The sequence below is a fragment of the Rutidosis leptorrhynchoides genome, chromosome 1, assembly GCF_046630445.1.
Source record: "Rutidosis leptorrhynchoides isolate AG116_Rl617_1_P2 chromosome 1, CSIRO_AGI_Rlap_v1, whole genome shotgun sequence".
In the NCBI taxonomy this organism is placed as follows: Eukaryota; Viridiplantae; Streptophyta; class Magnoliopsida; order Asterales; family Asteraceae; genus Rutidosis; species Rutidosis leptorrhynchoides.
In genome coordinates this window covers 685,821,239-685,833,346 of record NC_092333.1, presented here as the reverse complement: position 1 = coordinate 685,833,346, position 12,108 = coordinate 685,821,239, and the positions used below count along the sequence as shown (strand labels likewise).

The following is a 12,108-nucleotide window of genomic DNA, read 5'->3' as shown; positions in this document are numbered from 1 at the left end:
ACGACCACCAATTGGGGGTCAGCTTCTTATAGTTTTGTTTTGTCAATTTAACTTTTGTTATAATATATAAAAAAGAGAGGAGAAGAGAGATTAGTCGGTTTGAAAAGTATTACAGACCGATTTGGATCACGTGTAGTTTTGTAGCACCCAAAAAAAATAAAAAACAGAAACACTGTAATGTGTATACACAAATCAAGAATTCATTAATTTCCATCAACACAATATAAGTTAAAAGAAGATACACAGATCAAATAAACAAGAAAGAATTGAATCATAAAAATACAAATCAATATTTGCTAAGTCTCTACAATTCATCAACGTTTTTCTAGAATCCCAACTGTATTTTTCTCTCTTTTTTTTGGTATTTTTCCTAACAACTATATATTTTTCCTACTCAAGAACTAGCTCCTTCAACAGTTCCCAATTTGAACAGGCAGAAGAAGCACACAAAAAAAAACGGAACTCTGCTTGCTAATATCACAAATACTTGAAGCTATCTGTACAACCATCCACTTATATCCGAACTGGCATTCCAAAATTTTGGAATGTCCTAATTTCCCCACGTAGTCCAGCTGTCACAATCACCATACCCCACGCTGACTTACCCGGGCTCATCCCATTGGTAAAGTCAACACTGGTCCTTGGACTTGGGTTCTTACTAGCCAAAACAAGCTTTTCCTCTGGCCATGTAGCTGACATCCTATCAAAAAAGTAACCATTGCTCGCACTCGATATGGTTCCATTAATTGGGCTGCTAGTACAACCAGTAGTTAAAGGTGAACCGTCTTTACCAATTCTTTCATCTGGTGTAGGAGGATGGTTAGCCATGGAAACCTCTTCAAGTTGGTCATGGTCCCTACTTAAACTGGTGGGCCCATCTTGAAGATCCCAACAGGTGTCAGTCATACCAGGCCATGGTATAGCCATTGACACATCTTGACAATGAAAGTGCTCGTATGATTGAGTCACAGTAACGCCTTTGCTCCTGCTAGGCCGTGAATCACCTTCGTGTTTCCAGACGTATACGTTGGAATCCTCGCTGGCACAAACCACGTATCTTCCGTTTGCTGCCAGGTAGGCGGAAATTTGACTGCTTGTGTTGCGAAAACCTGTAATACAACCCAAAATATATGACAGAACAAAATAATATAAGAAACAAAGGTCATGTGAGGTCTACAATTGGTTGGTGTGTTACCTTTGAACTTGTGGACCAGGTCAACACCATCAACAACACGAATTCGTGAATCTGCAGATGTTATGAGCACTTCAGATGAACTACCTGGAGCAAACTGTAAATGAATGGTAATCAGCAGCCAGCAGGTTATAAAACATGAAAAGGAATTGGTTAAAAGTTAAAACCAGTGACACAAAAAGGATGTAACAGATTCATCACCTGAAAACCAGTGATTTTTTTGTGATGCGGCTTCTTTTTCTTATTCTGCAGATTGATCTGACTCTTCTGCTGCAACTTATTTTCTGAAAAATATAAATATAATTATTATTATTATTATAAAGAATTATTGGAAATAAGCAAAAAAAAAAAAAAAAATAGACTGGGGGAGAAACAAAGTGAGAGAGATTTATCACGCATACCAGTTGTATTGAATACACGGCAACTCCCCTTGTGGGAACCAACTAGTGCAGCCTGCAAGTGTTATAAAAAAAACATACTTCAGACATTAAATTGAATCTGACATATTGATAAAACTTTTGGCCAATTTTGATTTTAGTAAGATGATTTTGGCAATAATCAGTTATGGGTCAACCTGGCCATCAGGTGTATAGCAAGCAGCAGTGACCATTTCATGGAGATCATTCCAATCAACAACTTGTCGATCAGGAATGCTCCATATGCGAACCTTGGCATCTAAAGAACCGCTGATGAAGTATCTATCATCAACAGGATTAAACTGGATGCAAGTCACTGTGTCCAGAAACAAGTAAATAGAAAAATGGTAAAATTTCATGAAGAATACTAAAAGTTTCAATTCGTAATAAAGTATGTTCTTCTTAAGTGATAAGAACACATTAATGAACGTGAGTTGTTTTCTTACCGTAATCACTGTGAGAAAAGATCTTCAAACATGACTTGGTTGACAACTGCCACAATCGTACTGTTTTGTCCATGGAGGATGAAAGCAGATGCTGATATCAAAATCCAATGTTAATGAAAGCTTTCATACATGTTTTGTTACAATAAATGCACAAATGAAATAGAGTGTTGACATTGACAAGATGTGCATATCTAGTCCATTAAAATCGCTATACAATAGTATGTGGCAAAAGGGTATATATAATTAACAACAAATCTCACATCTCTTTCTACAATAAGAGACAACAAGAAAATTCAAGTAACACAACTAACACCTAATTTTCATATGGCTGAGCTGGTGGTGTGACAATAATAGAAAACTTTAGATTATCCAACGTGCAAGAAGAAGCTACAAAATTCGTTTCATCAGATCTCACACTTGAGATCACAAGAAAGACATATAAAATTGTAAACATCCAAATAATACTCCTACCCAGGGATTCTACCATAAATCACACACTGAAAGAACCCAGCAGCAAACTCCGAACACAGTGCAAGAATTTGAAACCTGATAACTTACGTACGATGACTTCTACTGTCATACTTATTACAATCTAAATTAATTTTACTTCCTAAATATGGAACTAATCAACAATGTCCCGTTGTCCACTTATGCAAGTTAAAAGAAACGTATCCACTAGAGAGAAGTTCTATACATAGTTTCTATATAGGCTATACCCCTGCCCATTGACTTGCCCCAATGATCCCAGTGATTATCATTTTATCAGACCATTGGAGTTTGGGGCTACATCATATTCTATATAAATCCTACAAGACATTCTAATTTAAAGGCCCATATGTGTGATAACGAGAATCAAATATTCTAGAATACAGTAACCAGGTCATATGCTCCAAAGGAGGAAAAATAATATATTCCAAATCTAGCGGAGATTTACTTCATATGTGAGTAAAGGATAAAAAAAATTTAGTCATCAAGCCTTTAAGGTAATACTGTCTCCCGAAATGGATGCTCACTGATTGACCCTAATAAATGCAAAGAACATCCTAATGAACAAGGTATGCTTCACATAACAAATCATATTGAACCGTATAACAAGATTATAAGCAGTGGCAATGATAGTAAAACCAGTGGTCATATCAGTAAGCTCATATTAAATAACACGTCTTCTATGTGACAAAAAAAACATAACCGCATGGGTAAATTTAGAAAAGGCCTCGTATACTCTAGCAATTAAGGAATGCTCACTACTGGTCTCTTAAAGTGTCATTTTGTCTCCAAGAAACTCATATCATTCATTCATTCACTCACAGTTACATTCACAATAGTCAATCCTTGTTTTCTTTTCATAATTTCATGCAAAGATCGTATGTATCAGTCCGACACAATAACAACTCATAATTTCCACAAATAAAATAGAAAAACACATCATTGCATTCTGGAGTAGACCGTTTCCATTTAATCAAAGAATGATTGGTAAACATTGAGAACTCTTAATAGTTAGTTATGGAAAACCATCCACAAATCTATGTGGTTATGGTCACAATACTAATAATCTATATCACGGTTGGTAAAAATGGAAACAAGAATCAAGATGTCATGTTAGTTTATTCTATTCCTTCAACAGACATGTAATATTCAATACTCAAACAGTCATACTCATGCTAATGATTTGAAACAAAAGTAAGAATTTGGGCAAACCTGAGATTTGGACCAGGACAGGTCCAGCACGTCTAACAGATGCCCATTGAAAGAACAAATTGGTTTTTCTGACAGCGCAAACACAGTATCTGGCACTACAATCGTGTCCAAGCTTATCGACTTCCGACTTATAGACAATCTACCTCTTCTCTTTCTTTCAGGAACACTTTCAGAATTTGAAGATAATATTGTTGGTTCTGGAGACCCGTTTGACATCAATAACACATTCAGATTCCCATCTTCCTGTTTATCAAACAATAGATCTCCTTTCCTATCTGATCCAACAACTTGCCATACATGGATCAAACGATCCTCACCAGCACTAGCAAGATACTTACCATCCAAACTAAACTTAATAGTCCAGATGGAACCATTATGAGCCTGAATCTCCTGGCTCTTATAAAGAGCCGTAAGATCCTTACACGATTTCCCATACTGTTTAACCCGTACTCTCTCTGGACTATGAAATGAACCATCTTGACTATCATCGGTCGCTGAGCTGGACCTTCTTCCACCTTTCTCTGACGAGGTATCTCTCTCGTCACTGCTTCGTCTCTCTTTATGACCAGTAACCGAACTAGCTACATTCTTGATACTTTTCAACCAACTCCCTTTTTTCTTTGACTTAGATCCGCCACCACCACTACCACTTCCATTCCCATTCGAATCTGGCAAATCATCATTGCCAGCCTCAACATTCTGCCTTCTCATCAACTCTTGAACAATTGGTGAATGTCCAAGATGCATTTCAAACTCTTCCATAGTTAAATGCCTCCCAGTCCCAACTTCCTTAAGGTTCCTACACAATCCATCCTCTCTAACCTCCTTTACTACAAACTCCTTCCCATTATCCAAATTCTTAATTGTACACACTGCATCATCACCGCTATCACAATCCAAATCCATATCCATTTCCACAACCGTTACATCACCACCGTTTGTATCAACATTCGAATTCACCGAATTTTCCGAAACATCACACTTGACAATCTCCTCACTACGCCTAGTAACTTTACCAGTTGGAGGCTTACTAGGTGAAACAACATTGACCATATTAACCGCATTGACCACACAGGATCTATTACCAATGCTTGGTGATTTAAGTAATACATGCTTATCAACATTATTATTATTATTATTATTATTTACAATTTCTGAATTAATTAAATGAATATCATCACAATTAGAAATAGAATCTCGGATTTCATGATCAGCAGATTTAGATCGAATGATTACAGAATTAATATGTTTATCACCATTATTGATATCATCATTAATATCTAGTTGATCTGCTGAGATAGATTTACCTAATTTTAAATCAACGACTGAGGAAACCGACGAACTAGGTCTATGTAATCCAAACTGCCGGAGCAACCGAGACCGGCGTTCTTCAACGGACGACGGTTGTGAGATCCAGACGTCGTAGTTTCCACTAACCGCCATCGGAAAGTTAGGGATCGAAAACGAAGCATTATTATTATTAACAATATTATTATTAGTGAAACTGAGATCGTTATTAGCATAATCAACATCATCATCGTCTGAACATGAAGAAGAAGATGATGAACATGTTGTTGATGACAGTATACGATCAAGTGATTCGTAAAAGCAGTCGTTGTTTTCTTCGTCGTTTTCGTTGTGAGATTTGCTCATGGTTCGGGCATTCTCATCGGGAAATGAAAACGCCCGACGGTGATCAGTTGGAATAACGGAGATCCGGCGAGTGGAGAGAAAACGATGTCGTTTGTGAATCGTTATACTTGATTACTTGAAAGAGTGCAAAGAGGTTTGGGCTTGGAATTTTGGGGTGTGTTTTTATGTGTCTGATGACGATGATGAGAGCGCAAAGTGAAACCACCGCGATTTCTAAAATTAAATTGATTAATTAAATAAATTTAATTTAATTTAATCTACCGTCTACATTTCTATTTTGGGACGTTGCATATCAAGTGTCACTTTGTGTTTCAACCAATCAAAAAAGATTATTCTGGAAAGAGGAGATTTCTGATTAGTAGAGAATGAAGTTAGTGAAATTTTCAAAACTGTGTGCAAAAAGTAAATGGAGACTTGTAATGAGACGGATGAAGTAATTTAAATATTAAATAAATAGAAAAATAATTGTGCAATTATTTGCATAAGCATTTGTGAGAGAACCTTGAAATAAAATTGTATTGTCTCTATCTTAATTTAATACATAATCCAGGCTCTAAAGTATAATTGAAGAGTTTGTGTCAAATATAAGACAGGTAGCGGCGGTGGAAGTTTTGTGTCCAGCATGTTTTGATTATATACACTTGGCAAATTTAACGGTGGAAAACATATTGTAAGTAATCCAGACTCTATGTAACGGGTAATTAGCAGTACGGAGTAAAACTTTATTTATGAGAAAGAATTTACTAGAATATATTTTGGTATATATAAGAAAAATTAAAAATTAAAATAATGGAGAGGAGATGATGGACCATGCTAGGATAGATAGGGTAGGAGTACAGAGATGTAGACCATCACCATAGAAGTAGTACATTTGGTTGTCCTCTCCCACCACAAAATATACCCTACATTTACTTTTTAGTAGAAATAGAAAAAATTCAAATTTATTTCATCTTAAATTACTCCGTATCATATGACTTCTCACAAGCATATTCAATGGCAAAAATATCTTTTACAAACTATATAAGCATAATTATTTATTGCCGTTCGTTTTGGCTTTTTACCGAGACACAATGGGTGTAAACATGCTTTTGGTTTGGTGCAAGATATTTGATTGGTGGGGTTGGGAATGAATACCATATGTCAACGTTGGGGATCTCTTTTTTGACACGGGATAATCGAACTCTTATGTGGGCAAACTTATTTGTCATGCGGCTGTGTGGTCATGTTTTTATCTTATTTAATTGGAAGAATCGAAAAAGGTAGTAGTCGATATATGTAAACATAGCAAAGATAGGTTTTGTACTCAAATTAGGAAGTTATGTATTTGTATTATTCTAGGACTCTAGATTTCCTTTGTAAGCAAGATATAGGAGGTGTATAAATACCTATTCTTATGAATGAAAAGATCACTAACGATTCACATTATTTTGAAAGGTCTTTACACACAAGAGTTGGAACGTGTCAGTTGCTCTTAACAAAATTCAATAGGTCTTTACAAAAGCTTCGAGTGGATCGTGAAAATGGGCATAATTGAATTCACAATCAGCAAAGTTTCATCTAGTATCGGTGTGTTGCCTTCTTGGCAATATATTTAGAATAGGTGCGGTTCTACATTAGCTTTCGAGTTTAGTTTTGTGTTGAGAAAGCATATATCTTGTACATTCTTTTTTGTATTGATATATATAACACTGCTGCTTTTCAAAAATAAAAAATAAAATAAAATAAAATAAAATAAAAAACAACGGGCGTAGCATTCAAATGATAATTACACAACATAATGTGTAAGAGAAAACCCTACTGAAATCCCAACGGGGCAATAACATTAGTCACAAGAGAAAATACGGTTTTACTTTGAGAAAAATTAGGCCATAGAAGATGAAAATGTACAAAATAAATTAAAAGGATCGACAATGCAGCCAATATAAGCAAGGATTGCAATATACAGTACTTAATTATAGTAATCAATAATCAGCCCAAGTCAAAGTAATAAGGAGTATAATACTCGTATAATCAAATGTTTACATGTGCTACAATAATGAAAAGTTCATTATTAATCCCACAAATGTCATCTTCTATATACATCAATACATGCTGGACACGATTATATTTGCTAACTTTAATCATATGGTTGTTGTGCACCACTTACAAATTACTCCGTATGTACAATATGTTTTCAACCGTTAAATTAAATATATAAATAAGAGGCAACTAGATATCATAACAGCTCTCGATGATTAATATGTGACTCTAACTAAATTATAACAACTTGAAGAAATTACATTAAATATATGTCGTGGACCACTAATACATTATAGGAGCCTACAGAGTACAGATAGTAGATCTAATTCTACAACAATAAAATCGAATGTACAATGTATATGAAATTATATAGCCCTCTGGTGACATACTCACAAAAGGTCATCGATTCAATAACAACCATATTTTGAGATGAACGGAGAAAGGCAAAAACGGTAGTGACAATTCAATTATACTCCGTATATCTATGTGTATAGTTATGGATCTTGAAGGTATTCTTTAGAAATGAGACGAAAATCATAATGAACTACTCCTATGTTTTTATTTTTTGGGTTGGTGATTTTAGTATGATCCAATGAATTGTTTTAATGGAATTGGATTTGTTAAACAGAAAGTGGTCGTGATCCATTTATACTCTAAAACGAATTCGGTGAAGTATGAAGTATACATTCGTAAAGAGTTAGATTGTGGGAGCAGAAATGAACTTGGTTAATTTGGAATAGGCTTTGTTGTGCTTAATATAATTTGGCTGAACTTCTGGCACATATGTGCGCCGCACAGATTGGTGCTGTGTCGCGCCATAAAGCGAGTTCAGGAGACAGAAGTCACTTGTTTAGGATACTAGACACCCAGTACATCTGCGCGTCTCGCAGATGTATGGCGTGCCGCGCAATAAAGTGCCAGGGTCAGAAGCGCACATGTGTTATTTTTGACTGAAAAGTTGCATTGTTTACTAAACATTGTGCAGTTATTCTTAGAATTTAAGCACTACTTATACATGCTTTTAGGCGTATTTTGACACCTTTTCAAGGGTGTTGGTTTCCAAATGATGTATCATTTTAATGTGGTCATTTTCAAAGGTTGCAACACTCCAATTGCACCTTTTCCCCCATTATAAATAAGTAACTTATTTTCTAAAAATGGGTTAACATTTTGAACATTCAAACACACTATCTACTATCTACAATCAGATTATACAATCTATAATAGCCCAGAATTATTCTCTTTTAGCCAAGAAAGTAATTCATTCATTGTGTTATCTCAATTTGATTCCGTGCAACCCGTGACTAATTGGGTCGAAATACTTGATTAGGAAAGTGTTCACACACGATTCAAGGAACAATTTGGTGATCTTTTTCTCAGTCACACACGTTTTGTATAACATTGGGTGTAGGGGCTTAAGGTATTTTTGAGTACTTTTGGGTATCATATATACATGTATAATATATATATATATATATATATATATATATATATATATATATATATATATATATATATATATACTCCCTCCGTTCCAAAATAATTGTCATGTTTTAACTTTTTGAGTCTTTTTTCTTCAACTTTGACTTTAAATATCTTTCTTTGTGTTATATAATATCGAATGAAAGTTATACCAAATGAAAACACATTCGAAAATGAATCTATTGATATAAATTTAATCAAATATTCTATAGCATACACCGACAAATATTTAAATTCAAAATGTAATAATTTGACTTTAAAAAGTCCAACATGACAATTATTTTAGGATGGAGGGGGTATATATATATATATATATATATATATATATATATATATATATATATATATATATATATATATATATATATATATAACCTATTATCAAGCAAAGACATAATCCACGTGGCACTCTACCAGTTAGCCTTACACCTTTTCTCAGCTTTTACCTACATCCTGACATCTGTCCATATACCATTCGCTCAATTCAAATACACTTTTCCATTCCTTCTCTCTTAAATTACATACAGATATATTCACCCTTTTTAACCATCGATGTATCGATGGATGGATTGATTTTAAAATTTATATATTTATTATAGATATGAATCGGAGATTTCTGGTGATTGTAACCCCTACAGTGGTGTCAATCGATGGTTTCATCTCCTACGGCGCATCTCCGATCCACCTGCTACAAACCCTAATACATCAATTGATTCAATTGATTCGACTTCAGATTTCTGGATATTGATAAATTTGAAAATGTTCATCTCTGTTTTACTTATTTGTCAATAATCACCGCCAGATTTTTTCATCATACTTTATTTCCTGGAATCGAATAGATAGAAACAATTCAACCTCTGCAAAAAGGTAACATTTTTCTTGACGGAGTATTTGTATTTTCTTTTTGAATAATTCAACTAATTTGACTGTTAAGAGAATGGACATTGATCCCCTTTATTCAACACTAATCAAATTTTAATGGATTAGCTGCTAGGGTTACTGAGAATTCGGTTATAACTTGCTGTATAACTAAAGTCATACTCCGTAATTAGTTGAATGTGAATGACTTTTTGTGGTTATATAGGATTTGGTTGCTGCTCTCGCTTCACAATCGATCACTGTTTCGATTTCATCACCTAAAGCTCTTCCAGGTATTAAATTTTGCTCTAATTTCATCTACTATTTCCGTCCTTAATTTTTGGATTTGTAACCAACATGATTTTAAATTTCTTCTTAATTAAATATTTTTTGATGATTATATAATAGTTCTTAATTATATGTGTTTGTGTTAACTATGCTATCATTTGTATGCCAAAAGTTCGATGAAATGTCTTAAAGAAAACTTAGTTATCAGTTTCAGGTTATGATGCATATGATATAATCAGGTTTCTGTTTTTGAAGAGTCTACGCGTTAACTACATACCTCATAACACGATTTCATTTATCATAAATAACTATCATCACATGTAGAGTAAAATACTTATAATGATGTTTCAATGATTTTATTGAAATATTATTAAAATTTAAGTGATATGTCGTTTAGAAGGATTATGGATTAGCTTGCAATATGATACAACTTTTGTTGGTAAAGTTCAAGACTTGATTTCTTTTATTATGAGCGCGCCATAAATAACCGTAGTATGGGACTCTAACTATAAAACTTTAGGATAATCCTGGTGTAGCTTCAGCTCATAATGTTGTAGCTTCAACTCATAATGTTGTAACTTCAGCTGATAGTGTTGTTTATCGACATTCTATTCAATATAACTTATTCGTGCTCGGTTTTAGCAACTACAAATGGGTCAGTGGGTATGGTTTAAGACTTTAAGAGTATAGTATTCAATAAGAGAAAAAAAGAAAACAACTCAAAAAAACTAGAGGTAACTACTTACTTTTGTTTTTCCAGTTTCTGTAATAAATTTTTCTTTTGGGTATTCTAAAGTTCTACTTGAAACTTCCTTATGTAATTTCGTCAGTGTCAAATACAATACAATCAATCCTCATCATGAGATTTTGAAGATAAGGGGTTCCACACGTCCAACAATAGGTAAGCTTCTATATGTCTTTGATTGTTGATTATGTTTTGGATAGAGGTGACAAAATGAGTGGGTCATAAGTGGGATAGTGGTCTATGATTGACGCCTTAAAGTTGTAGTTTCATGTCTTTGTGGCTATGTTAATCATGCTGAAAGTTGATGTAGGCTTCTATATACACATGTCTAATTTATAGCCAATTTATAATTTCATAGTTGAGTATCATGTTGTGTGACATTTTTTTCTTTTCGAAAACTTAAAATAGGTGATTATTATTTTCGTGGCATGGTTAACATTAATAATCTTTAATTATTTTTTTTATAATCTTTTTATATTATATTACATTTTTGAAATCATTGGTAAAAAAAAGTGCAACCAAATAACTATAAGTTCATGCATAAATGTGTAGTACCGTGAGTTAAGTTGCTACAATGAAAGCTATCTTTTATTGCAAGTTCTACATGTTATTCAGATTTTAGCATACACAATGGCAATGTGCGACGCGTTTCAGTGAACTAACAATCTTCAGAATCGTTTTTGTTTGTGTGGGGTGAGTTATCACTCTGTTAAAATAGTTAATCTATTGTATCAATATAGTTGATCTAAGTTACATGTGACTGATCGTGTAATGTTACTTGATGAATTTTTGTATGAACGAAATCAATTTTTCTCGAATTTTCAATTGTCTTCCAACGGACGGGCTTATAAACATAGAAGCCGATCATTATCCAACCTTTTTTTTTTTTGGAGGATTCTTAGTAACACACACAATTATCTTCTAAGTTAGTTATTTGTTACCTTTTTTTCCAATTATTATTATTTATAGGATAGGATACATATGTGTTGAATATTATTTTGATTCTATATACTCACAACAATTTCATTTTTATGTAATTTATTGTTTAAAAGGCCTCTAATTAGACTATAACTCCTACATCCTTTGCTTCTCTTCAAGATAAACATCATATAATAGTGAATGAAAGTGAATTTATATATGTATTCGTTAACTGATCTATGACTTGAAAGTGTTCGACAACTCTTATCTTGCAAGGAATCAAAGGATAAGTTGAAATTCTCAACACAAAAAGAAGGGACCCCAATGTAAGTATTTGCACCGAGAAAACACATTGTTCCAGAGAATAGTAGGTATTACCATACTTTTATAACC

At 33.7% G+C, this 12,108-nt stretch overlaps 1 protein-coding gene across 1 annotated transcript; it reads right to left on the bottom strand.

Annotated features, from left to right (window-relative positions):
• Positions 1 to 203: 203 nt before the first annotated feature.
• LOC139886044 (uncharacterized) lies at positions 204 to 5,576 on the bottom strand. The gene is made up of 7 exons (XM_071869782.1): positions 3,753 to 5,576; positions 2,055 to 2,145; positions 1,767 to 1,924; positions 1,594 to 1,645; positions 1,394 to 1,476; positions 1,196 to 1,289; positions 204 to 1,109 (listed from the first exon to the last, which is right to left on the bottom strand). Exons 1-7 carry the CDS (start codon positions 5,403 to 5,405, stop codon positions 514 to 516), a joined length of 2,727 nt encoding a protein of 908 aa, XP_071725883.1. The 5' UTR covers positions 5,406 to 5,576; the 3' UTR covers positions 204 to 513.
• Between the last annotated feature and the right edge of the window lie 6,532 nt (positions 5,577 to 12,108).

Bases quoted from the DNA above. Each gene is read 5' to 3' on its own strand.
- LOC139886044 (XM_071869782.1), bottom strand. From the start codon at position 5,405: ATGAGCAAATCTCACAACGAAAACGACGAAGAAAACAACGACTGCTTT. The intron at 2,146-3,752 runs GTTTGCCCAAAT...TTTTGATATCAG, and splicing joins TGTCCTGGTCCAAATCTCAG to CATCTGCTTTCATCCTCCAT. The intron at 1,925-2,054 runs GTAAGAAAACAA...TTCTGGACACAG, and splicing joins CTTTTCTCACAGTGATTACG to TGACTTGCATCCAGTTTAAT.